Source organism: Molossus molossus, unplaced genomic scaffold, assembly GCF_014108415.1.
Source record: "Molossus molossus isolate mMolMol1 unplaced genomic scaffold, mMolMol1.p scaffold_m16_p_15, whole genome shotgun sequence".
Lineage (NCBI taxonomy): Eukaryota > Metazoa > Chordata > Mammalia > Chiroptera > Molossidae > Molossus > Molossus molossus.
This window is the reverse complement of record NW_023425350.1, coordinates 67,477,841-67,505,336: the sequence shown is the minus strand read 5'-3', so window position 1 is coordinate 67,505,336 and position 27,496 is coordinate 67,477,841. Positions and strand designations below refer to the sequence as shown.

The 27,496-nt window shown below is 41.0% G+C and overlaps 1 protein-coding gene and 1 pseudogene across 5 annotated transcripts in view; one reads left to right on the top strand and one right to left on the bottom strand.

The window, feature by feature from the left end:
* The first annotated feature begins 785 nt into the window (after nucleotides 1–785).
* BUB1 (BUB1 mitotic checkpoint serine/threonine kinase) overlaps nucleotides 786–27,496 on the top strand; it is a 51,084-nt gene continuing 24,373 nt past the window's right edge. For 2 of the 5 annotated variants that reach the window (XM_036262342.1, XM_036262345.1), the window contains exons 1-10: nucleotides 786–826; nucleotides 7,526–7,585; nucleotides 7,663–7,801; nucleotides 8,572–8,768; nucleotides 10,272–10,315; nucleotides 11,247–11,335; nucleotides 13,304–13,356; nucleotides 13,441–13,625; nucleotides 16,432–16,580; nucleotides 24,736–24,995. In XM_036262342.1, the coding sequence (XP_036118235.1) occupies nucleotides 801–826; nucleotides 7,526–7,585; nucleotides 7,663–7,801; nucleotides 8,572–8,768; nucleotides 10,272–10,315; nucleotides 11,247–11,335; nucleotides 13,304–13,356; nucleotides 13,441–13,625; nucleotides 16,432–16,580; nucleotides 24,736–24,995 (1,202 nt within the window). In that variant the 5' untranslated portion in view covers nucleotides 786–800. Of the gene's footprint in view, nucleotides 827–6,678; nucleotides 6,716–7,525; nucleotides 7,586–7,662; nucleotides 7,802–8,571; nucleotides 8,769–10,271; nucleotides 10,316–11,246; nucleotides 11,336–13,303; nucleotides 13,357–13,440; nucleotides 13,626–16,431; nucleotides 16,581–24,735; nucleotides 24,996–27,496 lie in introns of those variants that run through there. The other 3 variants (XM_036262343.1, XM_036262346.1, XM_036262344.1) reach the window with 3 other exon arrangements.
* LOC118630506 lies at nucleotides 5,648–13,356 on the bottom strand (annotated as a pseudogene).

Genomic DNA, 27,496 nt, shown 5'->3' with positions numbered 1-27,496 from the left:
TTCTTTTCTTACAGCGGAAGACGCAGCACAGAACGCTGCGGGAAGTGAGGTGCAGGCTCTTGCCGGATGCTGGGTTCACCCACCTGCCCATCTCCTATTTTCTGGGGTTCCGCGGTCTCCAACAACGCCAGGGGCTGTACTCATACACATATTGTACACATATTACTTTTCTTATTTCCATAAACCAGGCATAGTGATTCTGGTTCAAACATGGAGCGAAGGGGTCGAAGAGGCACCACTTTCGGGATTAGGGGCCAAGGCACCATTTTTTCGTGTGCGGTGTGTGTCTAAGGTCAGGTATTATCTCCCACAGTGCCTTCCCTGGGATGACCCGTGGGAAGCCAGATGCAAGTTGGACGGCTAAGAAAAAGGTCCACTCCGACGCCTGAGCCAACCTAGAGGACAATGGGCGCGCCGCACCCCAAAACCAACCCCATTATCCAGCCGCGAGGTTGGGGTTCAACTAGGGCCAAGGAAAGTGGGAGGAGCTGCGGTCAGCTGGGGGGCGGGACTTAACCTCCCGGCAACGGCCCCGGCGATTGGCCAACTCGACTGCAGCCGAGACGAATGACCAGGCGCTGGCAAACGTTCGTCACGGTAAGGCGGGACTTGGTCTCCCGGCAACGGCCCCGGCGGTTGGCCAGCCGACTGCAGCCGACTGCAGCCGACTGCAGCCGAGGCCAATGGCAAGGAGCCGGGCTAACGCTCATCACAGCGACTGCGGCTGCGCCGAAGATTCGAATCGGCGGCGGCTCCTCACTTGTGGCGCTGGGGGTCGGGTGCCGGCGCGTCCTCTCGCCATGGAGGACCCGGAAAATGTCTGGCAGTGAGTAGGGTCTGGTGGGTGGGCGGGCGCTGGGGCACCTGTGGTTCCAGCCTGGGGTCTGCAGGCCCCAGCCTCCTGGTCCTGCTTCCTCTGCCCCTCCCGCCCCTCTCCTCGGCCGTTGTCCCCACCGGGCTGCGGGCCACTCGGAAGTCGTGAGGAGCCCGTGCTGGGCTTGGACCGGGTGGGAACCAAACCGAACCTAGCCCAACCAAAAGCTCAACCTGCGTGTCGGTTTCCTGAGAATCTTTCAAGGCCACTTACTTAAAAAAAAACAAAAAACAAAAAAAAAACTCTACACAGCGGTGGGAGAACTTAAAATTGTTCTCACCCATCACCCCACAGCCAACTTTTAAAAGTCGGAGGGACTTGTACTTTAAGAACAAGAAGCTACGTGTGTTTTCACTGATGTCAGACTGCCCTCAGTTTTTAAAAGTCCCAGCCTTTGCTCTCGGACGGACGGTTTCAGACACTGAAAAGTTAACCCTGTGACAGGAAGTAAGCCGGTGCGTTTCGTCAGCACCAAGGGGATCTTACTTACTGGGGTCAGAAGACAGGTCGTTGAGTACCGTCGGAACAAAAATTTCCTTTTCTGCAGCCTCCAATCTAGGCAGCCGAGGATTCCCTTTCAGAAGACCCCCGCCCCCAACACACACACAGGCACTTTAGAGAAACTAGGTATTTCTGACCTCATCTTGACTCTCTGAAGACGAATTTGCTCGAGTGAACGGGACAGTTTAGTGCAGAGTGCACTGGCTGTGTTTCTAGGGAAAGGGGGCTGGTGCTGAAACCAGACGACCAGCCGGTCCCAGGTGCCTGTCCCTGTTTGAGCCAGTTAAGCAGAGACAAGGTTGAGTCGGTGTGAGCGGTTATTGCAGTAATGCCCTCAGTATGGGAGGGCGGCCAGGCCGGCCTGTAGAATCCGCTCAGCGCCCCGCCCCCCAGCCACTTTGAATGGTAGAAAACAAAGACGATGTGAGAAAAGGCAGATGGGCAAAAAAGGAAAACAAATGGGTAAAGTGGCTATAGGCGAGGCTGGGGGAGTGCAAAGATTTCGGGCAAGGGGGAGAAATGTGGGGTGGGGTGGCAAAAGGTGGCGGAAGGTGCATGCCTCTGGGGGTGCAGTGCTCTGATAACCAGGTCGTCAGTCTTCCCGTGATGCCAGGCAGTTGTCCCTTACTCTCAGATTAGGGGAATGGACAGCATTCCTAAGGTAAGCTCCCAAGTGTCCTACTCCCGGCGGTCAGAATGGGCTTTCTTTAGTCGGAGCAGAGCATCACAATTAACAGCAAGGATGGTGAACATTTCTTATCATTATGGCTAGTACCCTACTGTGATCAGTTCTTTATTCACTTTTTCTTTCCTGCCCCTTTCAGTATCACACGGTGAAAGGTGTACCTTGGACCTGACATTGTAGGGATTTATTTGCTATGAGGCATGAGAGGGAGATTCAAAATTTAGAAACAGTTTTTAATTTTAAAAAATAACATATATTTATATAGTTGCAAAAAAGATTTAGGAAAGTATTCAGTGAGGTCTGTACCTGTCTACTCTCCCATCATCTCATGTAACCATTTTCTCATTTATATTTCAAGTGTTTCTTTGTGCAAATGTAAATATTTATATTTTAATAATATGTTGCTATTAATACATCTATATATGTTTGTGTGTGTACAGTTCCTATCTTTATTTCATATCGGATGTAGCAGAGTATATTCTGCTTTTTTACCTAACACTATCCTTGGAGTTTTCTCTAGCAGTACATAGAGCTCTTTATCATTCCTGTTTGCAACTGAATAATATTTCATGTACCGTAATTGATCTAAAAAGTCCCCCATTGGTGGATACTTGGTTGTTGACAGCCTCTTGCTATTACAAATTGTGCTGCAGTGAAAAATCTAGTGCACAGGGCATTGTGCGCATACATAGATGTACAGATACTAGAAGCTACAGGTACTAGATTTCCAGAAGTGGGTTTGCTAAATCAAAAAGTAAATCCATCTGCCCTGGCCGCTTTGGCTACCTCGGTTGCGGATTGGTTCCCACTGGTTAGGGTGGTATGGGAGGCAACCAATCAATGTCTCTCTCACATCAATGTTTCCCTCTCTCTCTCCCTCATCCTCCCTCCCTCCTATTCTGTCTGAAGATAAATGGAGAAATATCCTCAGTGAGGATTAAAAAAAAAAGGATAAATCCATCTGTAAATTTGGTAGATATTACCAATTACCTGGACAGGATTACGAGCACTCCCACTTGTAAGCAAGATTTGAGACTACCTGTTTCCATTGCTTCAGTAAACACTGTTGTCACACCTTTGCTAGCCTGGTGGGTGAGAAACTACCTCAGTGAGGTGAATTTCCCTCATGAGACAGGTTGAGTAATGCCTTTTGTTCATTTTTCATATTGGGCTGATTTTTTTTTTCCAATTCCTACAAGTTCCGTATTGTTATCCCAGTTTATCATTTCTCTTTTGACTATGCTTGGTGTTTTAATGGTTTGTTTATTTGACATGACAAGGAGAAAATTCTGAAATATCCTGAATTCAAGTACATCAGGCCAAAGGGTGGAAGGAAAAGACAAAAACAGGTTAATCAGTTTATAGCTACATGCGAAACCAAGGATATAGACGGTTCACACTCCTTAGTGTATGTGGGAATTACTAATGCACTATTTTATGATTTCGCTAATTATTAATTAGCTATTTATGAGGTTATCTAAAAAGAGAAACTAGCCAGGGGCCATGGAACCCTAGGAGCCTCAGCCTCTGGTTTACACAGGAGCTTTACAGACTCTGCTGTTCCCATCCCAGAACTAGCTAATTTGCATTCCTCCCAGCCCCTTTGTGGAATCCTTTCAGAAGGGCTTACATCTTTCTCCCTCCTACCTGGTGTATAAAACACTTGCAGAACTCTCAGGGAGGAAGGGCATGTTGTCTTTCCTGCCTCCCCATGCTGTTGACAGTTTAGACTCCATGTCCCTAAACCAGTCTTTTTTGCTAGTAGCAATGGCCTAATAAAAAAAATCTTTATAAAGACTTTTAGCATGGAAATTAAAATTTTTAACAGAAATGTAGCTTTTTATTTATGTATAGTTGACTTTATTCCTTCTTTTGTAGCTTCTGGACTTTTGAATCCTAAGAAACATTGATTTCATTTGTGAGATGGTAGATAGCTAGAACTATTGCTTTTAAGTCATTTTTTACCAAAAACCATGTAATTTCTCTGATAGACAACCTTGAAATTTTCCTTAGCTTGGCTCTCCCTAACACCCAGTATGCAGTCCCATCAGCAAGTTTCATTATTTCTTCTCCAAAAACACCCCAAATTCCACATTTCCATTGTCCTACCCTGTTCCAAAAGGGACTCTGAAGTGCCTTCCTAACTGGTTTCCCACTTCCATTCTCAATTTCCACCCCCATTCCACCTGGAGAGATTGCATGGACATTTTAAAGTGCAAATTAGCCCTGGCCGGTTTGGCTCAGCGGTTAGAGCGTCCGCCTGCGGTCCAGAGAGACCCGGGTTCGGTTCCCGCTAAGGGCATGTACCTCGGTTGCAGTTTGTCCCCGGCCCTGGTTGGTCGTGCGGGTGGCGGCCACTCGATGTGTCCCTTTCACATCGATGTTTCCCTCTCTCTCTCTTCCTCTCTCTCCCTCCCACTCTGTCTGTACAAAAAATGGAAAAATGTCCTCGGATGAGGATTAAAAAAAAAATAAATAAAAATAAAGTGCAAATTAGATCTTGTTACCCTCACCCTTTTAGCTCTGCACACCTAAACATCTGCATGACTTCCTGGCAGTGATCAAATGCCACCCCTCAGAGAGGCAGGCCTTCCCTGACCACTCTTGAAAAATAGGAAGTCTTGTCACTCTCTTACCCCTTCTGGGTTTTTGTTTTTTCCCAAGTGTTTATTGTTACCTGACATTATCTTACATGTTTCTTTTTGTGTGTGTGTTTGTTTACCCCACTAGCAGGTAAGCACCTGTGGAGGAGTTGCTTTGCTTGGTTGGTTTTTTTGGGGGGGAGGGGGTTGGGAATAAAATTTTTTTATTGGAAAGCAAATATACAACTCGGAATAGATTTGAGGCAGATTGTGCCATAAGCAGATTTTCTTTAAGTGGCTAAACAAAGTTTAAAAAGCAAGTAACAGCTGGTCGGTGTGGCTCAGTGGATTGAGTGTTGTCCCATGGACTGAGAGGTACCAGTTTGGTTCCTGGTTGGGGCACATGCTCAGGTTGTAGGCTCGATCCCCAGTAGGGGGTGGGCAGGAGGTGGCTGATTGATGTTTCTCTCTCTCTCTAAAATGTCAATAAAAACACATTTAAGGGGAAAAAAGCAAGTAACAATAAAACAAAATGTTTCTGGTACAGGATTAGCAGTCCAAAAAAATAGTGTAGAGTACCTGGATAATACACCCATTTTGCAGTAGTGCTGCTTTTACGTATATATTGTTGACTGTCCATAGTCTACGCAGAGTTACAACTCCACACTTCAACAACAATATACTGACAGTTCCTAAAGAAAACTACTTACAAAGGCAAACCCAGGTGTTCCATTTGACCAAGTCCATATAAGTTTAGATGTGCAGAAAGGCTTAGATATATCCAGAGTTAGCCACATGCAACATGTTACTTGATCAGTTTTCTAAAATAAGGTTTCAAGACAATGACAGTAAAATAAGGGAAGAAAATATGTAGGAATGAAGTCGTTAACTACACGTGTGTTTTGTGGGTTGTTTGGTTTTTTTTACAGTAAGGGGAACCTTTTACAGAGAGTGAACAAAGGCAAATAATTTTACACAAGAAATTTAACATTCTGTACAATATCTTTACTTTGCTGTCATAATTTGTACAAACTCTTCATAGTTTACTTGACCATCACCATCAGTATCTGTTTCTCATCATTTCATCAACCTCTTCATCTGTTAACTTTTCTCCTAGGTTGTCATCACATGGAGAAGCTCTGCTCCACTAATAACTTTTGCCATCCTTATTAACACACGAGATGCTTCTCGAATTTCTTCTTCACTGTCTGTGTCTTTCATTTTTCTTGCCATCGTTGTCAGAAATTCTGGGAAGTCGACTGCATTACCATCAGCATCCACGTCATTAATCATGTCCTGTGGAATTCTGCCCAAGAGACCTCATTATAGTTCTCAATTCTTTTGTTGTTATAGTTCCATCACCATCCTTGTCAAATAGTGAAAAAGCTTCTTTGAATTCTGCAGTCTGCTTCACTCAGTTGGTCAGCCATGCTGCAAGCACTACTGGTCTCTGGCACACGACCACACAACCACTCAGCTCGCTTGATCCACTTGGACTCCCTTGGTTGTTTTTTTTGAAGCTGTAGTTGGGTGTGTGGAAGTAGGGGCAAGCAGGGTTCTCTGGGAGCTAGTCACTGATTGATGAGCATTGTCATCCTGTATTCTTAAGGGACAGTGTATTCCATTGAAGACTGGGAAGCAAACATTCTGGAAACCCCCATTGAGGGGGTACCCTGGGATCTCAAACCTGCTCATGAACCCTCTTATTTTTTTTCAGTTACAGTTTATATTTAATATTTTATTGTATTAGTTTCAGGTGTACAGCATAGTGGTTAGACAATCATATACTTTACAAAGTGGTTCTCCCTTCCCCCCCTGATATTTCAAGTACCTACCTGGCATTGTACATAGTTACCAATATTATTGACTATATTCCCTATGCTGTACTTGACATGCCTGGGACTATTTTGTAACTACAAATTAGTACTTTTTCTGTTTTTAATCCTCTCCCAAGGATATTTTTCACTGATTTTTTTTTTTTTTTTTTAATAGAAAAAGGAAAGGGGAGAGAGAGAAACATCAATGGGTTGCCTTCCTTACACACTCTGACCGGGGATTGAACCCACAGCCAAGGTATGTGCCCTGACTAGGAGTCGAACCCACTACCTTCTAGTGTACAGGACGTCGCTCACCCAACTGAGCCACCCAGCTGGGCCAATTAGTACTTCTTAATACCTTCCCATTTTTCACTTAGTCCCCCAATCCCCTCTGCTCTGGCATCCATCAGTCTGTTCTCTGTATTTATGAATCTGTTTCTATTTTGTTCATTTATTTTGCTCTTTAGATTCTACATATAAGTGAAATCATTTGGTATTTGTCTTTCTCTGTCTGACTTATTTCACTTAGCATAATACCCTCTAGGTCCATCCATGCTGTCACAAATGGTAAGATTTTATTTTTTTTAAGGCCCAGTAATATTTGATTGTGTAGATGTACCACAACTTTTTTATTTACTCATCTAGTGATGCGACAAGCCCAAGCCCACTTTAAATCTCCATCTACTTGGTCTCAACCACTCTCCTGAGCAGCAAGGGAAGGAAGGGGACTGAGTCAGTGCAACACCTGGGTCCCACCATTAGGAGGAAAGCAGCACTTGTGGGCACTTCCTCGTGGTGATGGTGACATTGGGGAGAAGACTCTTGGGGATAGAGCTAGGAACTTTCTTCTAGGTGTGTCTTTTAGGCCTAAGCTCGGGCCTTGGTTCTTTCTTTCTTCTGGAAAAATGCTGCTTCTAACCACTCTGAGTGAATGTTCTTTTAATTTTTATATAGCATTTGAATTGATATACAAGATTTTCATTTCAAGGTGTATAAATAAATGTAGAATAACATATTTTTAGAAAGTATTTCTAATATCCCATGTGCATATCTTTTTCTTTTCTAGAATGTTTGAAGCCCACATGCAGAGCTACATAGGCAATGACCCACTTAATGAATGGGAAAGGTTAGCATTTAGTTTATTTCTTTCCTTTAAACAAGCTATATGTTGCCTTGAAAATTAATATTATCCATATTTTCTAGTTATATGCAGTGGATAGAAGAGAATTTTCCTCAGAATAAAGAATATTTGACAATTCTATTAGAACGTTTAATGAAGGAATTCTTAGATAAGAAAAGATACCACAATGATCCAAGATTCATCAATTATTGTTTAAAATTTGTAAGTATACTTTCAGGTATAACCAAATCTATACTCATGTTCTTTTGCTTTTTTTCTTCATATTTTAAGATCATTTTAGACTGTCTTTTAATTTCTCATGTTTTCAGTCATAAATTTTAAAAGTTTTATGGTCAGAGATGTGTAATTTCAAACTTTTTGGCTTCTGTATTGTGGAGTCGGTGATTTAATTTTAAAACCCTCTTTCTCTGTGTATCAGATCTATAAATGTTAAAAAACAAGGTAGAAACCATTCAATTAAAAGAAGGTTTGTTGGAAGTGTGTTTGGGGAAGGGTTCTTGAGAATAAATTAAATTCATTGCAAATAATTAAGAAAATAGGAGCTCTCAGAAACTAAATTTAGTACTAGAAGAATAAGGCTGCGTCAGCTTAGGGTCTAAAAAGTTGTGTCTCTTCAATCTTAAAATAAAGGTTTGAGGACATGATTTCTAGTAATGAAATCATAAATGGGATGGCTAGAATAAACATGGATTGGTTCACTAAATTACAAAATACTAGGATAGAGTCCCCCCATAGAACTTGAACAAGGTCTGATTAAACAAAGTAATACTACATGTAGTGGGCTGTGATAGAATTTGCTGTTGGGAAGTAATGTGGGTAATTATGGGGGACACTGACTGTCAAGGAAAGGAATAAGTGTCACTTTTAGGTTTGTTATCAGAACAAGGGCTTTCCCCTCTGCAGTACAGCCTGAAGCCCCTGGTTGGTCTGGTTCCTTTGTTCTCATGTCTCTTTGCTTTGGATTTCTGTAGGCTGAGTGCAACAGTGACCGTCATCAGTTTTTTGAGTTTCTGTACAACCATGAGATTGGGAAGCGGTCCTCTCCTCTGTATGTAGCCTGGGCTGGGCATCTGGAGGGCCAAGGAGAGCTGCAGCATGCCAGCGCTGTGTTTCGGAGAGGAATTCAGAACCAGGCAGAACCTAGAGAACTGCTGCAGCAACAGTACAGGTAGTTTGAAGAGGAAGCTCTGCGTAGTGTTTCCTGCTTTGCAGTGTAATGTTTGCTCTGAAGGCAATGTTATTGTCATCTCCTTGTTGTGGAAAATGTGGATAATACACAAGAGTGGAAAGGAAAGAAACTGCCTAGAAATAATACTTCCAATATCTTTAACAGCGTAGAGAGAACTTCTCTCATTGCACCCTTCTAGCATTTTATCAACTTTGCTACACTCATGCTCTTTTTAAAAAAATTTTTATTATTTTTTAGAGGAAGAGGGGGAGAGAGAGAGAGAGAGAGAAACATCAATTTTTTTGTTCCACCCATTTATGCATGCCTTGGTTGATTCTTGTAAGTGCCCTGACTGGAGATCAAACCCTCAATCTTGGCATGTGGAGATGACGCTCTAACCAACTGAGCGACCCAGCCTGGGTCCTTCATGCTCCTTTTTAATGGTAATTTTGACAGTTGAACTTGTTTTTTCTATGCAGAATTTAAAGCAAATCTAAGACAGCAAAATATTTTATCCCAAACACTTCCTCAAATATCTGTAAAAGGTGATTTCTTATGGAACCTTACACCATTTTCACTAACAAAATTATCAGTAATTCATTGTTATCTAATTTTCAGTCATTCCTCACTACGTAATTTTTTTTTTTAACCATTGGTTTGTTTGAATTAAGAATGCAGTCAGATTTGGTATCTGGTTGCCTTTGGCTGTATGTCTCTTAGTCTCTTCATGCTGTGTACTGCCCACATCATTCAAAAATGTCAGGTGTGACCCTGGCTGGTTTGGCTCAGTGGTTAGAGCGTCGGCCTGTGGTCCAGATAGACCCGGGTTTAGTTCCCGCTAGGGGCATGTGCCTTGGTTGCCGTTTGTCTCCAGCCCTGGTTGGGTCGTGTGGGTGGCAACCACTCGATGTGTCCCTTTCACGTCGATGTTTCTCTCTCTCTTCCTTTCTCTCCCTCCCACTCTCTCTGAACAAAAAATGAAAAAATGTCCTCGGGTGAGGATAAAAAAAAATGTCAGGTGTGGACATTTCATGTGACTTGATAGATTGAGTTGATGTGCAAAGGCTCTGCGAAATGACATTTACGTTCTCGTGGCATGAACAATTCTATAACTGCCTTTATAGGTAGTAGTCTCTTCCAAACATATATTATGTTCCAGGTGTATAGAATGTTTGAGTAGAGGTTTTAAACACCCCCTGCTGGAATATTGGCATACTTGGTACACAGAGAAGAAGGGTGAATTTGCAATATGGGTTTGAGAAATACTAATAGAAACTAGGTAAACAAGTGAATTTTCTAATATGACTATATTAAGTATGAAGATAACCCCATGTTTTTTTTTTTATTTCAAAGCAGCCCCCAAATTCAACTTTACATTCTCTCTTGACCTCAGTCTTTACTCGCTTAGAATAAGCTATATATCATGTTTAGTTTTTGCAAATATATATTGAACTGAAGTTTATAATCTGTATTGATTATTGGTATCTTTCTACTGTCGTTTAGGTTATTTCAGACACGTGTCACCAAAGCCCATTTGCCAGCTCAAGGTAAAATAATGCTTTCTAAAATGTCTAAATTGTTGCTAATTTGGTCTCTGTTTTGTACTGCTTTTTTTCCTTGTTAAACAAATTTATTGTTTTATTGATCATATTGTCTTAGGTAATGAGGAAGGTAATAGTCCTGGAGATCAGAGGCTCAATCTGAGCATTTTAAAAGAGCAAACCCACAAAATAAACTTCGTAATTTTTTTTGTGTTCTTAGGATTTAAAAACAAAAATATCAAAATTGACCCAAATTGAAATCAGTACTTACTCTAGAGTCTATCTGTTTTGAATTGAATCAAATGTGTTCAATGCAACTTTAAAAGAAATGTAGTCAATTTACTTCCTTAGAAATAAAGCAATAAGTGTGGACTGTATTGTCCTGTTGTTTTTTGTTCTGTTAATCCTCATCTGAGGGTATTTTTTCCATTGAGTTTTAGAGAGAGTGGAGAGGTGGAGGTGGGGAAGGGGGTGGAGAGAGAGAGAGAGAGAGAGAGAGAGAGAGAAACACTGATATGAGAGAGACACATCAATTGGTTGCCTCTCACATGAGCCCTGGCAGGTGCTGGGGATCGAACCTGCAACCCAGTTATGTGCCCTTGTTTGAGAATGTAACCTATGACCCTCCAGTGCTCAGGCTGACGCTCTAACCACTGAGCAATGCCAGCCAAGGACTATCCTATTTTTTTTAAAGAACTAATTAGAGTTTGCATTTCTTTTGGGTATTTCTTTGGGCATTTTGAATTAGTCAGAAAATTGTCTCTACTGTATTTTTCTTATCTAAAAAGTGTTTTAGTTCCACATTGTGAGACAGTGTTGAATGAGCTGACTTATTTTGTAATGCTCTTTATTGAAAGATCAGGAGAATGTGTTTGTAATGATTTTTAATATGGGTTTTTTTCGCTTTCTTTATTTCATTCTTTCCCCCGCTCCATAGCTAGAACCTCAGAACCTCTGCATAATGCTCAGATTTTAAACCAACTGGTGACATCAAAATCAAATCCAATCTGTGTTTCTAAGAATCAGGTAATAACATTTGTGTAAATGGAATGGTATTGAACAGTCATCTGCTGCTTTCCACATCCGGTGACTCTAACCTCTATGTCATCTACCTGCACCTGTGGTGACTCTCTGTCATCTACCATTGCTTACCTCCAGTAATAAATTTAAAATGTTTTTGTTTTAATTGCTTTTTAGAAAGAGGAAGAGGGAGAAAGAGAGAGAAACATCAGTTTGTTGTTCCACTTATTTATGCATTCATTGATTGATACTCGTATGTGCTCTAACTGGAGATCAAACCCAAAACCTTGGTGTATCGGTATGATGCTCTAACCAACTGAGCTACCTGGCCAGGACTCCAGTATTAAATTTAACTAACTTACTGACTGACCACACTGTCCTACATTTATCTGACCTAGACACCCCCACCCTACAACCTCCTGTGTCCATACGCTGAGAAGCTCCCCAGCAGCTTCTTTCCTTTGTTCTGCTGTCCTTCTCAGGCCCAGGAACCCCTACACCTACCTGGAGACTCCTTAGCCCTGCTATACAAGAGGCAACTGGTAGCTGTCTCTCTCTAACATCGCTGTTTCTCTCAAACAAATGAATAAAAAGTTTTAAAAAAACAGCCCTGGCTGGTTTGGCTCAGCAGTTAGAGTGTCAGCCTGCAGACCAGAGAGTCCCAGGTTCGGTTCCCACTAAGGGTACATACCTCCATTGCAGTTTGTCCCCGCCCTGGTTGGGATCATGTGGGTGGTGACCAGTTGATGTGTCTCTCTCACATTGATATTTCTCTCTCTCTCTCTCCTCCTTTCTCCCTCCCACTCTATCAAAAGATAAATGCGAAAATGTCCTTGGGTGAGGACAAAAAATAAATAAATAACACTCACCTTTAAACATTGGTGTCTATAACTCCAACTTGGGCTCTACTACTTTAGGCAATTATATTTCCAGTTTCTCAGTCACTCTTATGTCTTCCATTTTTCTCTAATGCCAAATTATAGTGAAATTAAACTTCTTTTCATGCTCTTCAAATTTGGGGCTTGGGACGTGACCCTAGCCTCTCTCTCAGGAGCTAGCAAAAATACAGTTTCAGAGAGAACAGCAGAAGCCATGAGATGACTTCTGTCCATTATCTGTCACCAACTGAAAAATGTAACTGTACTCTTCCCTGCCATCTCAATGGAGAAAGGTGGCTTTCCACCTGAGCTTGCCTTTACTCCTCCTCAAGATTTATGGCCTATCAAGATCTCTTCTACCCTAATGGCTGGCTCATCGTGGTATAAAATTGCTCATCTTTCCTTCACTCAGCCTTGTTTCCCGGCATCTTTCCTGGTATAACTTCTCTTTCAGAGTTTTTTGTGACCTCTTTTAAGCTAAATCCAATGGAAATGGCTCTGTTCTTAGTTTATATGGGCAAGCTTTAATAATTTCTAATTTTGATAGATACTCAAACTATTCCAGTTTATATCCTATACATGCGTGCCAGACTTTTTGCTGCTTTATGTGGGCTGAATTTTAGACAGCAGTGATGGGTCTTATTTATGGTCACATTCCGTGGACCTAGCTTAGGACATGACAGTATGAGATGTTCAGTAAATGTTTAGCGGACAAATGCTAGCATTGGGAACTCCTAAGCATAGAATGATACCAGAAGAAAATCTTAATGATTTTTTTTTTTAATGTGGCATTTTGCAGTGTTAATCCCATAATACTTAGGCTCTGTGGGCCAGCTCCTACACTAAGGGAAATAAGTGCTTGCCCTCTCTACCACCAAGTAGAAACATTTTAAATCACTTTCTGTTGGGCTTTTTAGTTGTAAAAGTTATCATAAGATTAATAATGCAAACTAAAGCTTCAGATATTATAATTTGAGAGAACATAAATCTATTCGATCATGGAGGGGCCCTTCAAGCATTTTCATATTGTTTTGTGAAGTAATTTGGTTTCTTTTCAGATAAAGTGAATGCTTATGTTTCTTTTTTGCTTTTTTAGGGTTCGGAAGTTTCTAAAGTAACATCTTCAGCTTGTGACAAAGAGTCGAACATGCAAGTATATTAAATTATTCCTTATTGTCCATCAAGAGCTGCTTTTGTAGAGTGTTATAAATAATGTATTTTTTCCTATTATAGGGAACAGAGAGTGATCATGATTTCTAAATCAGAATGCTCTGCACATCCCTCTGAGACAGCCAGGGCTGACGTTCAGCAAGTTGTTATGTACTGCAAGGAGAAGCTCATTTGTGGAGAGTCAGAATTTTCCTTTGAAGAGCTGAGAGCCCAGAAATACAATCAACGGAGAAAGCATGAGCAGTGGGGTACTGCAGTCTTATATGAGTTATTTTATGTCACTAAAATAATTCTTATTTCTAAGTAACTAACATTTTTAAACAGATAGTTAACTGTGGTGAAAAAATCGGCAAAAACATCTCCAGCTCATTTTATCAGAAGCCTAGACATCTTTGTTCAGTGCTAGTGTGGCAGCCTTGTTGTTGAAGGGCTGGGAGATGAAACAGCACTCACATAGATAATCACACCAGTGTTGCTTTGGCTTTTAGTGACATAGGTATTTTAAGACTTGTAAACATATATCTGTATGGATGAGCTTCTATATATAGCAACTCAAAATCACTGGGTCAGTTATTTTTACTGTGAAAGGATTAAGTTAGGAATTGGAGTTGAGAGATTTTCCAAGATCTGCAGTTACTGCAAATAAGACATTGAGGAGGACTTCTCTTATAAAGTGCCATGTCATTTATGGCTGGGGAGTGGGCCAAGGTTTCTCACTGGGAAAACTGAATGTTAACACCAACATTTGTACTTTTTTTGCTGTAACAATGTGGATCTCAGAGGAAAAGGAGCCTTTGTTCCACTCAGGATTTATACCATCTCAGCTATTTGTATTACAGTCACTCTGTTGGCCTTTTTTGTTTCTTATTTCTCCTTTGGTCGGCACCTGAGAGAACAGTTAACACTCACAGAGGACCTATTTTATGCCATGCACAGATTTATTTTTCTTTCACATGCTGTAACCTAAAGTCTTAGCTAGACAATTTGATTTGTTTGACATGGTCATGTTAACCAGTCATTGTAAGTGGGACTACCTGCAATGTACTTTTTTAAAATCCTCACCGAGGATATTTTTCCATTGATTTTTAGATAGAATGGAAGGGGGAGAGAGAGAGAAACATTGATGTGAGAGAGACACATCAGTTGGCAGCCTCCCACATGACCCCAACCGGGGCCAGAGATCGAACCTGAAACCCAGGTACATGCCCTTAACCAGGAATCGAACCCTTGACCCTTTGATCTGGGGGCCTACACTCCATCCACTGAGCCAAAACAGCCAGGGCTACAATGTACTTGACATTCTGACCCTTCACAGCTCTTAATTTTATTTTGTTTTAGAAAGTACCTAAAGGTTTATTATCTTACAAAAACGATTCCATTTTCAGATGATTTCCACATCCTGTTTGTTTTAGAAGTGTTTATTGTCATACTGTGCTATTACCAAGTACTATTGATCAACATGAAAAAAAAAATTTTTTTTTTGGTAATTTACATGCCCAGAACTTAAAACTAACCATGCTGATGGCAGGTAAAAATGATAATTAAATGGTGAATTCTATCAAATGTCACTGGTGAATTTTATCAAACATTCACAGAACAATTAATACCAAAGCTTCTCAAGCTCTTCCAGAAAATAGAAGAGGAGGAAACACTTCCAACCTCTTACTATGAGGCCAGCATGACACTAATACCAAAACCAGATAAGTGCACCACAAGAAAAGAATCACAGGCCAATACTTCTGATGAACATAGATACAGAAATTTTTAACAAAATATTAGCAAGCCGAATTAAAGGTTCATACACCAGGATCAAGTGGGATTTACTCCAGCAATGCAGGGATGGTTCAACATCCACAGATCAATCAACATGACACATCATTTAACAAAATGGATAAAAATCATATGATCATCTCAATAGATTTAGTAAAACCATTTGACAAAATTCAACTTCCACTTATGATAAAAACTTAACAGCAAAAGTGGGTATAGAGTGTAAGTACCTCAACGAAATAAAACCCACAGCTAACTAACATAATGGTGGAAAGTTGATTTTTTCCTCTAAAATAGGAACACAAGACAAGGATGCCCACTTTCACCACTCTTATTCAGCATAATGTTGGAAGTCCTAGACAGAGCAATTGAACAGGAAAAACTAAAGGCATCCAAATTGATAAAGAAGCAGTAAAACTTCACTATTTGCAGATGACATGATATGTATATAGAAAAACATCAAAAAATTGTTAGAATTTATTTAATAAAGTTTCAAGATGAAGAATCAATATACAAAACTATGCAAAATGAAAATACAAACTCAAAGAGATATGAGTACTTCATGTTTATTGCAGCATTGTTTATAATGCCCAAGATAAGGGTCCATCAGTGTATGAATGGATAAAGAAATTGTGACTGATACATGTATGTATATACACACACACGCTGGAGTGTTATTTAGCCATGAAAAAGAATGTAATCTTTTCATGTGTAAAAACATGGATGAACCTTGAGGGCATTATGCTAAGTGAAATAAGTCAGAGAAAGACAAAACTCTGATACCATTTCTATGTGTAATTAAAAGAAAAGAAAAGCCTCATAGATACAAAACAACAGTGATGGTTGTCAAGGGTGGGGTGTTAAATGGGTAAAGGGTTGAAAAGATACAAGCTTCCAGTTATGAAATAAGTCATGGGGATATAATGCACAGTATAGTGACTATAGTTTATAAACTTGCGTGTTTGTAATTGCTAGGAGAAAAGATCTTAAAAGTCCTTATCACAAAGAAAATTACTTTTTGTAACCATATATGGTGGAAGATGTTAACTACACTTGTGATCATTTTACAATATATGTAAATATAGAATCATATTGTACCCCTGAAACCAATAGTTACATGTCAATTATACCTTAATTTAAATAAATAAATAAATAAATAACAAAATAAAGGTAATATATATTTCAGTTCTGATAATCTAATACATATGGAAAAGACTAGTAAAAAAATTGCAATCCTATGGTTTGAATTGAACTTTACATACAAACCATTTATCTTTTCTAAAGTAAATGAAGACAGACATTATATGAAAAGGAAAGAAGCAAATGCTTTTGAAGAACAACTATTGAAAGAGAAAATGGATGAACTCCATAAGAAGTTGCATCAAGTGAAGACGTCCCAGGAGCACCTGCCTGCTTTGCAGGAAAGTCATGAGGTGTGTGTGCTTTATTTGCTCCTTTGTAGGTCCTATTTTTAGTTAATTCTGATGTTAAATGCATATGTATATACTAATATATTTATGTGAGGCAAACGAAGGTTGTATGGAAAATAATACAATAATTAATAAGTAACACAAGAATAAACTGTTTTGCATACTCATAACTAAACTTACTTTTGCCACACCCTGTATTTATATATTTATGTTTCTATTGGATTGTGTTGTTCTTATTTATTTGGATTTCCTTTTGCATACTTTGTTTTCCCTGGATAGTTTCAAGAAATTGTAAAAAGAATTCTCTTGTTTTCTTTTGTTCTATTTTCTTAGTACTTACAAATTAATGTGTCCCCACTCTGTGAAGAAACTGTTCAGATATGTTCCATTATTGACTGTGTTCAAATGCATCAGATACACTCTCAATTTCACTTTTTTTGGCCACATATCTCCCAGAGCCTTCTGTCGCGTCCTCTAGGCGGGCCTGGGGCAGCTGTCCTCCCCTTGCTCCTCTCTTGTGGTGTAGGCCTGTTTGTTTTCTGGTTCCCTTCTCATTGTTGCTCCTGAACATCTCCATTTTCATGGCACACTGTCTTCAAGAGCTTTTTGTAGAAAAACATATGGAAGCATCAGCATCTTTATTCTACCCTCACACTTAGGCGATAATTTGGCTGAGCATGATGTTCCAGGAGGTAAGTCACCAGATTGCCTCATCCTTGAGGGCACTGCTCCCCTGTCTGTTGGTTTCTCTGTCTGTTAAGAAGGTTGGAGTCATTCTGATTCCTGGTTCTTCGAATGTGCCTCTGACGGTGTTCTGGGTTGTCTTTCCCCAGTATTGTGATCTGATGATGTACTTTCCATCCATTGCACTTTCCACCCATCACATGCAGCACTTGAACATTCTGTCCTGTGCTTCTATGAGATTTTCTTTGTTTTAAAATACTTCTTTCCCATACACATTCTCTGTTCTTTTCTATAGCCATACTTGATAGTAGGCTGTCCCAGACTGATCCTTTAATATTCTTAATTTTTTCCTCTCCTATTTTCTATCTTTGTACTTTTCCCTCCTTTCTGTGGGATTTCCCTAACTTTTGTGGCCCTCTTATTAATTTTTTTTATTTCCCATTTTTATGTGTTTATTTTGTTTTAGTCTTTGTCTTTCATATGAAAGCTTGTCATTTTGACACCTCTGATGAATTTTTTTATCTACTCATCCAAAAACTGACCTGAAAGGCTTATTGAGAAGTCCTAGGTCCTCAGGGGCCTGGTTGACTGGTTCACTCCACTTAGAGGCATCTATTTTCTCTAGCACATAGATTCCTGAGAGTAGAATCTTTTGATTTGAGAGTATACTCTGGGTTGCTAGCACTGGGAGCCAAGGAAAGAGGCTAGAGGTCCTACTGTTCAGGACGCGGGCCACTGGGTCCTGTAGTTCTAGTGTGGTCCCTAGCACCAGCACCCTGTGCCCTGGCCCAGAATCCTTTGACTCAGTTTCTCCAGAATGGAAACCCAGTCTGCTTCCAGGTGGATGTGATCCTGCAAGAATGCGCTTCAGGATCTGTGTTTAAACAGTTTTACCCATTCCTGTCTGGACGGTGTGACTCAGTGGTTGAGCATCGACCCATGCATCAAGAGGTCGCTGGTTGGATTCCTGGCCAGGACACATTCCCAGTTTGTAGGCCATATCCCCAGTTGGGGGCATGCAGGAGGCAGCCAAATGATGTTCTTTCATTGATGTTTCTCTCTCCCTCTCACCTCCTCCCTCTCTAAAATTAATAAAGGAAAAAAAAATGTTTTAAACAGATTTTTTTACCCATTCCTGTTTCCAGCTCACCTTCGCTTCCATTCCTGGAAGTATCTAAATTTCTGAACTTCACCAGAGATCATCCTCCAACACCTGTTCTGTGTTAGAATTCCTTACTGTCATGTAGATGAGGATTTGGGAGGGTGTAAATAATGTTTAAGCCAGTGTTTTAACCAGAAGCCTCTCTTCATGGAACTTAATTTTGTGTATGAGTGGCATAAGGATGTTTTCCGAGTAGATTGCTAATTGCCCCTAATTCATTTACTTACCAGCTCGTCCTTTTCCCATTGATTTAAAAATATGTTTAAAATACTGAATTTTTAATATACAAGCTCTATTTCTAAAATATCTGTACCTTTGTTTTGGGCAGCAGATTTCTTACTCCATATTAGTATTAACCATAGCTGTATTGTATGTTTTTATATCTGATAAAGTCTGATTGTTCTTTCTCAAAATATTTCTTCAGAATTGAAGAGTATGATTATTTTTGCTCTCTACTAATTTGGTAGGTATAGTTAATTTTTTATTGACTAGTGAGTATGACCTAGTCACTGACTAGTGAGTATGAACTGTGAGATCGTATTTATATAGTTTTATTTTATCTTGATTTTAATTGTTTTCTCAATTACAGTTGACATTCAAAATTATATTAGTTTTAGGCATATTGCATAGCGGTTAGACATTTATATAATTCACAATATTAGTAAGTTATAGTAAGTCTAGTACCCACCTGGCACCATACATAGTAAAATATTATTGATTATATTCATTACGCTATACTTTACCAACCCCATGACTGTTTTGTAACTGCGAATTCGTACTCTTTTTTTGTTTTGTTTTGTTAATCCTCACCTGGGGATATTTTTTTTACTGATTTTTAGACAGAGTGGAAGGGAGGCAGGAAGGGGAAAAGGGAGAGAAAAAGAGGAACATCACTGGGAGATAGACACATCAATTGATTGTCTCCTGCATGCCCCTGGACTGGGGCCAGGGATAAAACCTGCAACTCAAGTTCACACACTTGAGTGAGAATCAAACCTATTCTTCGGTGTGTGGATGGATGCTCTAACCACTGAACACCACTGGCCAAGGCCAATTTGTACTTCTTACTCCCTTCACCTTTTTCACCCAGCCCCTGAAACCCCTTTCATCTGGCAACCACCGTTCTCTGTGTTTAAGTCTGTTTCTGTTGTGTTTGTTTGTTTTTTAGATTTCACATGTAAGTGAGATCATAGGGTATTTGTCTTTCTCTGTCTTACTTATTTTATATAGCATAATATTCTTTAATTCCATCCATGTTGTTGCAGATAACAAGATTTCATTCTTTTTATGGCTAATATTCCATAGTATATATGTACCATATCTTCTTTATCCATTCATCTTTTCTTTTTTCTTTTTAATCCTCAACCGAGGACATTTTTCCATTTTTTGTACAGACAGAGTGGGAGGGAGAGAGAGAAACATCGATGCGAAAGGGACACATCGAGTGGCTGCCACCCGCACAACCAACCAGGGCCGGGGACAAACTGCAACCAAGGTACATGCCATTAGCGGGAACCGAACCCGGGTGTCTCCGGACCGCAGGCAGGTGCTCTAACCGTTGAGCCAAACCGGCCAGGGCTATCCATTCATCTTTTGATTGGACCATATAATATGTTTACATTTAAAGTATTTGATAGGTATGTAGTTATCCCATTTTATTGTTTCGGATTATTTTTGTAGTTCTCTATTTCTTATTCTTTTGCTCTCTTATATGTTGACTTTCTATAGTATTGTATTTAGATTTCTTTTTCCTTATTTCTTATATACCTCATGTAGATTTTTGGTTTGTGGTTACAGTGTGCTTCACAAATACCAGGCTATGTTTATAGCAGTCTATTTTAAGTTGATGGTCACTTAGTTTTGAACACTTTCTAGAATCACTATCATTTTTACTCACCCCTTCCATTTTTATATTTTTGTCAGTATTTTTTACTTTGCCTATGTGTTTTTGTGTGTATTCCTTAATTTACTGTTGTAATTACACATACTCTTCCTACTTTTGCCTTTTATCCTTTGTTCTAGCTTTAGTGTTGGTTAATCCACAGATTTATTACATATTTGTCTTTGTCAGTGAGAATTTTTTTTCTTTGAGATATTTTCTATTCATATTTTTTATTTTTTTCTTTCTTTATAAGGACGTCCCCTTAACATTTCTTGTAATACTGGTTTGGTGGTAATGAACTCCTTAGTTCTTTCTTGTCTGTAATGCTCTTTATCTCTCTTCGATTTTAAATGGTAACTTTGCTGGTTAAAGTAATCTTGATTATAGATCCTTGCTTTTCGTCACTTTGAATATTTCATGCCACTTCCTTCTGGCCTGCAAAGTTTCTGTTAAGAAATCACCTAAGAATTATGGGAGCTCCCTTGTAGGTAACTAACTGCTTTTCTCTTGCTGTTTTTAAGATTCTCTCTTTTGTCTTTAACCTTCGGCATTTTGAGTATGTTGTGTCTTGGTGTGGGCCTCTTTGGGTTCATCTTGATTGGGACTCTCTGTGCTTCTGGACTTGTATGTCTGTTTCCTTCACCAGGTTAAGGAAGTTTTCCGTCATTATTTTTTCAAATACGTTTTCAATCTTTTGCTCTCCCGTTCTTCTTTTGGTACTCCTATGATGCAAATGTTGATATGCTTGGTATTGTCCCAGAGGTCCATTCAACTAACCTCATTTAAAATTTTTTCTTTTTGCTGTTTTGTTTTATGCTATGCTACCTTGTCTCCAGATTGCTGATTTGATCTCTTGTTTCATCTAATCTGCTGTTGATTTCATGTCATGTGTGCTTCATTTTAGTTATTCTTCATTTCTGACTGGTTCTTTTTTATTTAATTTATTTTTTTAATGTTGTTATTGATTTTTTTTTAAGAGAGAGATAGAGACAGAAGCATCAATGTGAAAGAGATACATCAGTCAGCTGCTCCCTGCACGCCCCTCACTGGGGATCGAGCCCACAACCCGGGCACATGCCCTGACCAGGAATCAAACCAGGACCGCTCAGTCCATGGGACGATGCTCAATCCACTGAGCCACACAGCCTGATATCTTTTTTATGTTTCTTCATTTTCGTGTTTCCTATCTCTTTGTTGAAGTTCTTACCGTGATCATCTGTTCTTCCCCTAAGTTCACTGAGCACCCTTACAACCAGTGTTTTGAACTCTGAATCTGGTCCATTGTTTGCCTCCATTTTTTTTTTTCTTTATTGGTTTTAGAGAAAGAGGAAGGGAGAGAGAGCGAGAGATAGAAACATCAATGAGAGAGAACATTGTCTGGCTGCCTCCTGCATATCCCCTTCCCCCCAGTAGGGATTTGGCCTACAACCTGGGCGTGTGCCCTGACTGGAAATCAAACCAGCAACCTCTTGGTGCATGGGTTGATGCTCATCCACTGAGCCACACCCGGCCAGGCTGCTTGCCTTCATTTTGTTTAGTTATTTTTCCAGAGTTTTGTCCTGTTTTTTTTTATTTTGGACATGTTTGTTTGTCTCCTCCTTTTGGCTATTTCCCTTTGTTTGTTTCTATGTATTATGTATGCATGTTACATCTCTCAGTCTTTTCAGCGTGGCACAGTCTCCCTGTTCACCTAAGTTGAGTGCTCCAGTGGTGTCCCTTATATGAGATTTGTATGCCTTCCTGTTGTAGCTGAGCCTTGATTGCCTTGGCACATCAGTAGGTGGCACTGACCTTCAAGCTGACTGGCTATGATAACTGTCCGTGATACTACAGTGGACAAGCCATTGTGCAGGGGCTGACCCCCCACAGAGCAGGATTTGCTTTAGCATGGTTCTGGTGCCTGCTAGTCCACTCTTTGGGTGTGTCATTTGTGGTGCTGATTAGGTGGTACTCTGATGTGGTCTGAAGTTGGCCACTAGGTGTGTTTGTTCTGGAGCTTCTTGGGAGCATCTTCAATGCAGGACAAGGTCAGCTGCTGCCTGTGTCCAGCTCAGGGCTACCTGGTAGGAGCTATAAAGTGATCTTCAATTTGTAGCTGTCTGTGATGGGCTTGGAGGCACCTGGGAGTGATTATGCTGTGAACCCAGGCCGCTGTCACTAGTGCCCAGCTGAGGGCCAATTAGCAAGAGGAACAGGGCAAGCGGAGACCACTCAAAGAGGTTCGGTCATTGTGCAAGTCTGGTGGGGCACGATCTTAGAGCAGCGGTTCTCAACCTGTAGGTCACGACCTGTAGGTCTTAGGAACTGAGATACCACTCCTCTATCGGTCTCCAGGTCGGTCCGCCTACATACAACATGAGGAACTGTGTTAAAGGGTCGCGGCATTAGGAAGGTTGAGAACCACTGTCAGAGAATCACCAGGATGGGTCAAGAGCTGTGTTAGCCAGGTTAATGAAGAGCTCTTTATGAACCCAACCTGTGCCCCTAAGCTGTGCAGGGAGGTGACAAATTAAAGGAACAATGGCTTGTTAGCACTTCTTTCTGGGATATTGCTGCCTCTCCAGGCCTTGCCTTGAGGCAGACAATTCAGTTCTACTCAGTATGTCCCTGGAACTTTTTAAGCTGCTGTCCCTTCTCTGGAGCTTAGGTGAGTGTAAGTTTGTGTGTAAGCCCTTTAAGAGGAAGCCTGGGTCTCTAGCAGCCCTCTGTCTCACCCAGACAGAGTCTTCTGATGTTCACTTCCTGGCGTGCTGCTCCTGGATTGGGAGCCTGGTATGGGGCTAGGACCCTTCACTCCTCGGGGAGGACTTCAGGACTTCCGCAGCCAAGATATTGCTCCTGATTCTTTTTTATTAATCCTCACTTGAGGATATTTTTCCATTGATTTTTAGATAGAGTGGGAGGGAGTGAGAGAGAGAAGCCTTGATGTGAGAGAGATATTGATTAGTTGTTTCCTGCACAGCCCCAACTGGGACTGGGGATCAAACCTGCAACCTAGGTTCATGCCTTTGACTAGGAGTTGAGCCCGAGATCCCTTTGGTCCGTGGGCTGATGCTCTAACCACTGAGAAAAACTGGCCAGGGCTCGCTCCTGATTCCTAACCTGCCACATATGAGTGTGGGACCAGCCTGCTTTGCGTCTCTGTCCCTCCTACCAGTCTAGCCATGGTTTCTTTATATCCTTAGTTATAGGACTTCTTTTCACCTCGTCCTCAGGTGTTTCTCTAGCGTGGTAGTTCTATAATTTAATTGTAATTTTCATGTTATGGGAAGAAGCCAACACAGCATTTACTTACTCCGCATCTTAAAAGGAAGCCGTATGAACTTTTTGTATTTTATTCTTTTGTTAACAGTTTGTAAGAATAATTTTTTTAAAAATATGTTTTTAATGGTTTTTTCTATTAAACATTTCTTTTTTATTGATTTTTAAAGAGAGAGGAAGGGACAGGGAGAGAGATAAAAACATCTATGTGAGAAACATCAATTGGCTGCCTCCTGCATGCCCCCTACTGGGAATCAAGCCTGCAACCCAGGCACGTGCCCTGTCCAAGAATCGAACCAGGACGTCTCAGTCCATGGGACGACACTCAATCCACTGAGCCACACTGGCCGGGCAAGAATACTTTTATATGGTGAGGAATTCACTCATCGGTCTTTTAATTTGGTAACATAGGAGTCTACAATTACACTCTACATTGAATAGAAAAGCAAAGATTTTCATTGAAGGGCTTGTTATCTGTCTCGTGTGAGCCATGCTGGTGTGGCATTTATAACTGTAGCTTATACTCAGGTTTTCTATTCATTAAAGAGAAAATTGCTACCAAAGGTATTTCACCGGGAGGAACATTATTTTTTTTTTATCCTCACCCGAGGATATTTTTCCTTTTTTTTTTTTTTTTTGTACAGATAGAGTGGGAGGGAGAGAGAGAGAAACATCGATGTGAAGGGACACATCGAGTGGCTGCCACCCGCACGACCAACCAGGGCCGGGGACAAACTGCAACCGAAGTACGTGCCCTTAGCGGGAACTGAACCCGGGTCTCTCCCAACCGCAGGCCGACACTCTAACCGCTGAGCCAAACTGGCCAGGGCCGGGAGGAACATTATTATGAGCATTTGATAAATTGACTTGTTGGTCTTTTCCAAAAATTAAATGAAGAGAAATAAGAAAGTTCTTAAAATAGTAATAAAACTGTAGGGGGTGTTATTTCAGTGGTGGTTTGAAGTTTGAGCTGCCAGTTGTGTCTGTGGTTAAACTACAGAAGTATTCCTCGTGTACCATGGTCCTTTGTGTTGTCCACTGTTCACTTCAGAATAACTCAAGGAGAAAGGAATCTGCTGAAGACAGATGCCAGTGTTTGAAAAGCTGTAACACCTACTTACTAAGATGCTGGACTTCATGGCTTTGCTTTTGTTTGTTTAACATGAAAGGTTAATCCAGCGTGCGTCGGGCCAAGTGTCGGCTCCCAGCAGGAACTGAGCACTTTGTCTCTGCCAGCCGTAACTCAGCTGACCTCAGAGTACGTGGGAGAGAAACCCAGATGGGCACCTCCTCCTGATCCTCCTGAGGCGAGTGCTGTCGCTGTCACTTTGGTGTCCCCAGCCATCAGCCAGTGTGTAGCTCCTCCTGTTCCTTTGACAGCCCAGCCAGTGACAGACTCCATGTTTTCAGTGGCCCGAAAAGATGCCAGGTAAGCCAAAGCTGATCCTAGAGATGACCATGGTATGAATGGCATCTGTCAGTTTCTTACATAGTTTGCAAAATCAGGAGCAAGGTGTAAAGGACAGGTGGTTTTTTTTTTAAACTAAGTTTCCAAAATATTAGTCTCAAATATTGCAGACTTATTTCATGCTTCTTTTAGAGTATTTCTTTTACTTCATACTTCTTTCTTGAATTTGAAATTTTCAATACAGTTCTGGCTGGTGTGTCTCAGTTGTTAGAGTGTTGGCCCGTGGACCAAAGAGTTGTGGGTTCAATTCCAGTCAATGGCAATATACAAAAGAATATGTATATTTTAAACTGAAACTGCCTTTGCTTACTAGCTCTGACTGAATACATGACAGGATTATTCCAGTCTGAACACTTTCTTGACATGTGTTCTTTTTATCTTCTGATTTCCTACTAGGAGTGGTTTGAGATAGATACCCATTACACAATATCAGTACACTGCTGTGGTTTCCCTAATTTTGAGGGATTTTCCTAGATTTCTAAATTACAGTGCCATATCACTTGTTTAAATTTTTATCTTTAATTTCTCTCTCTCTCAAAATATAATATTGCTCCATTAGGGGAAAAAAAAACTACAATGTGTCTCATTCTCCCCTGGGCAAAACCCATTAACACAGATTATGGTTCTTTTTGTTGTTGTTGTTAATCCTTACTGGAGGATGGTTTTGTTTTTGTGGGGGTTTTTTTGTTTTTGTTTTTCATTTATCTTTAGATAGAGCTGGAGGGAGAAGGGGAGGAAGAGAGAGAGAAACATTGATGTGAGAGAGACACATCGAGTGGTTGCCACCAACACAACCCCAACCAGGGCCGGGGACAAACTGCAACCAAGGTACATGCCCTTAGCAGGAACTGAACCCTGGACTCTCTGATCCACAGGCCAACGCTCTAACTGCTGAGCCAAACCGGCCAGGGCAAGGATTTTTTTTTTTTATTTTTATTTTATTTTATTTTTTTATCCTCACCTGAGGACATTTTTCCATTTTTTGTTCAGGTAGAGTGGGAGGGAGAGAGAGGAACAGAGAGAGAGAGAGAAACATCGATGTGAAAGGGACACATCGAGTGGCTGCCACCCACACGACCGACCAGGGCCAGGGACAAACTGCAACTGAGGTACGTGCCCTTAGCGGGAACCGAACCCGGGTCTCTCTGGACCACAGACCGACTCTCTAACCACTGAGCCAAACCGACCAGGGCAGGATGGTTTTTTTTTGTTGTTGTTTTTTTTTTAGAGAGGGAAACATCAATGTGAGAGAGACACATCGATTGATTGCCTCCTGCACAAGCCTCAGTGGGTATGTGCGGGGGGAGGGCTCAAACCTGCAACCCACATACATGCCCTTGACTGGGAATTGAACCCACGACCATTTGGTGTGCAGGCTGATGCTCTAACCACTGATACACACCTGCCAGGGCAGATTATGGTTCTTAAGTACTGGTTTACCTCAATGTCCATGGTTAATTTTTGTCAATGATTTCTCCTGGAAATAAGATTTAAAATCATTATGCTTTTTCACTCACATTAAAATAATAAATAATTCAGACCTGGGTTCTGTATTCTACCATGTATATAAGAAGAGGACTTTGGTGTGGGAGTCATGATTCCATTAGTTCTTCATAGTTATCACAGCTGTAAAATGGTAAGAGCAGCCGTTTCAGCCCCATAGAAATGATGTGTGTCCAACCGCCCCTTCCGAGGTGGTGTAGTTAGTTGTGCTCTATTTTTGTCCTACTGGTGTGGTTCAGTTGTTGGGTGTCAACCCATGCACCAAGGGATCGCCGGTTCGATTCCCGGTCAGGGCACATGCCCAGGTTGTGGGCCAAATCCCCAGTGTGGGGCATGCAGGAGGCAGCCAGTCAATGTTCTTTCTCATCGATGTTTCTATCTCTCCTTCTCCCTTCCTCCCTCTCTAAAAAAACCCATAAGTGGGGGCCAGGTGGGGGGAGTGTTGTACTTTTTCCCTGACTAGTTTGGCTCAGCAATTAGAGCATCGGCCCATGAACCAATGAATTGCGGGTTCATTTCTGGTCAAGGTCATGTACCTCAGTTCGTCCCCGACCCTGGTTGGGGTTGTGTGGGATGCAACCAGTCGATATGTTTCTCTCACATCTCTCTCTCTCTCTCTCTCTCTCTCTCTCTCTCTCTCTACCTCTCTCTACCTCTCTCTACCTCTCTCCCTCCCTTTCTCCCATGCTATCTGAAGATAAATAGAAAAATATCCTTGGGTGAGGATTTAAAAAAAAATACTGTACTTTTTCTTTTTTTAATATATATATTTTATCCTCACCCGAAGACAATTTTCCGTTTTTTGTTCAGATAGAGTGGGAGGGAGAGAGAGAGCGAAATATCGATGTGAAAGGGACACATCGCATGGCTGCCACTCACATGACCAACCAGAGCCAGGGACAAACTGCAACCTAGGTACGTGCCCTTAGCGGGAACCGAACCCGGGTCTCTCTGGACTG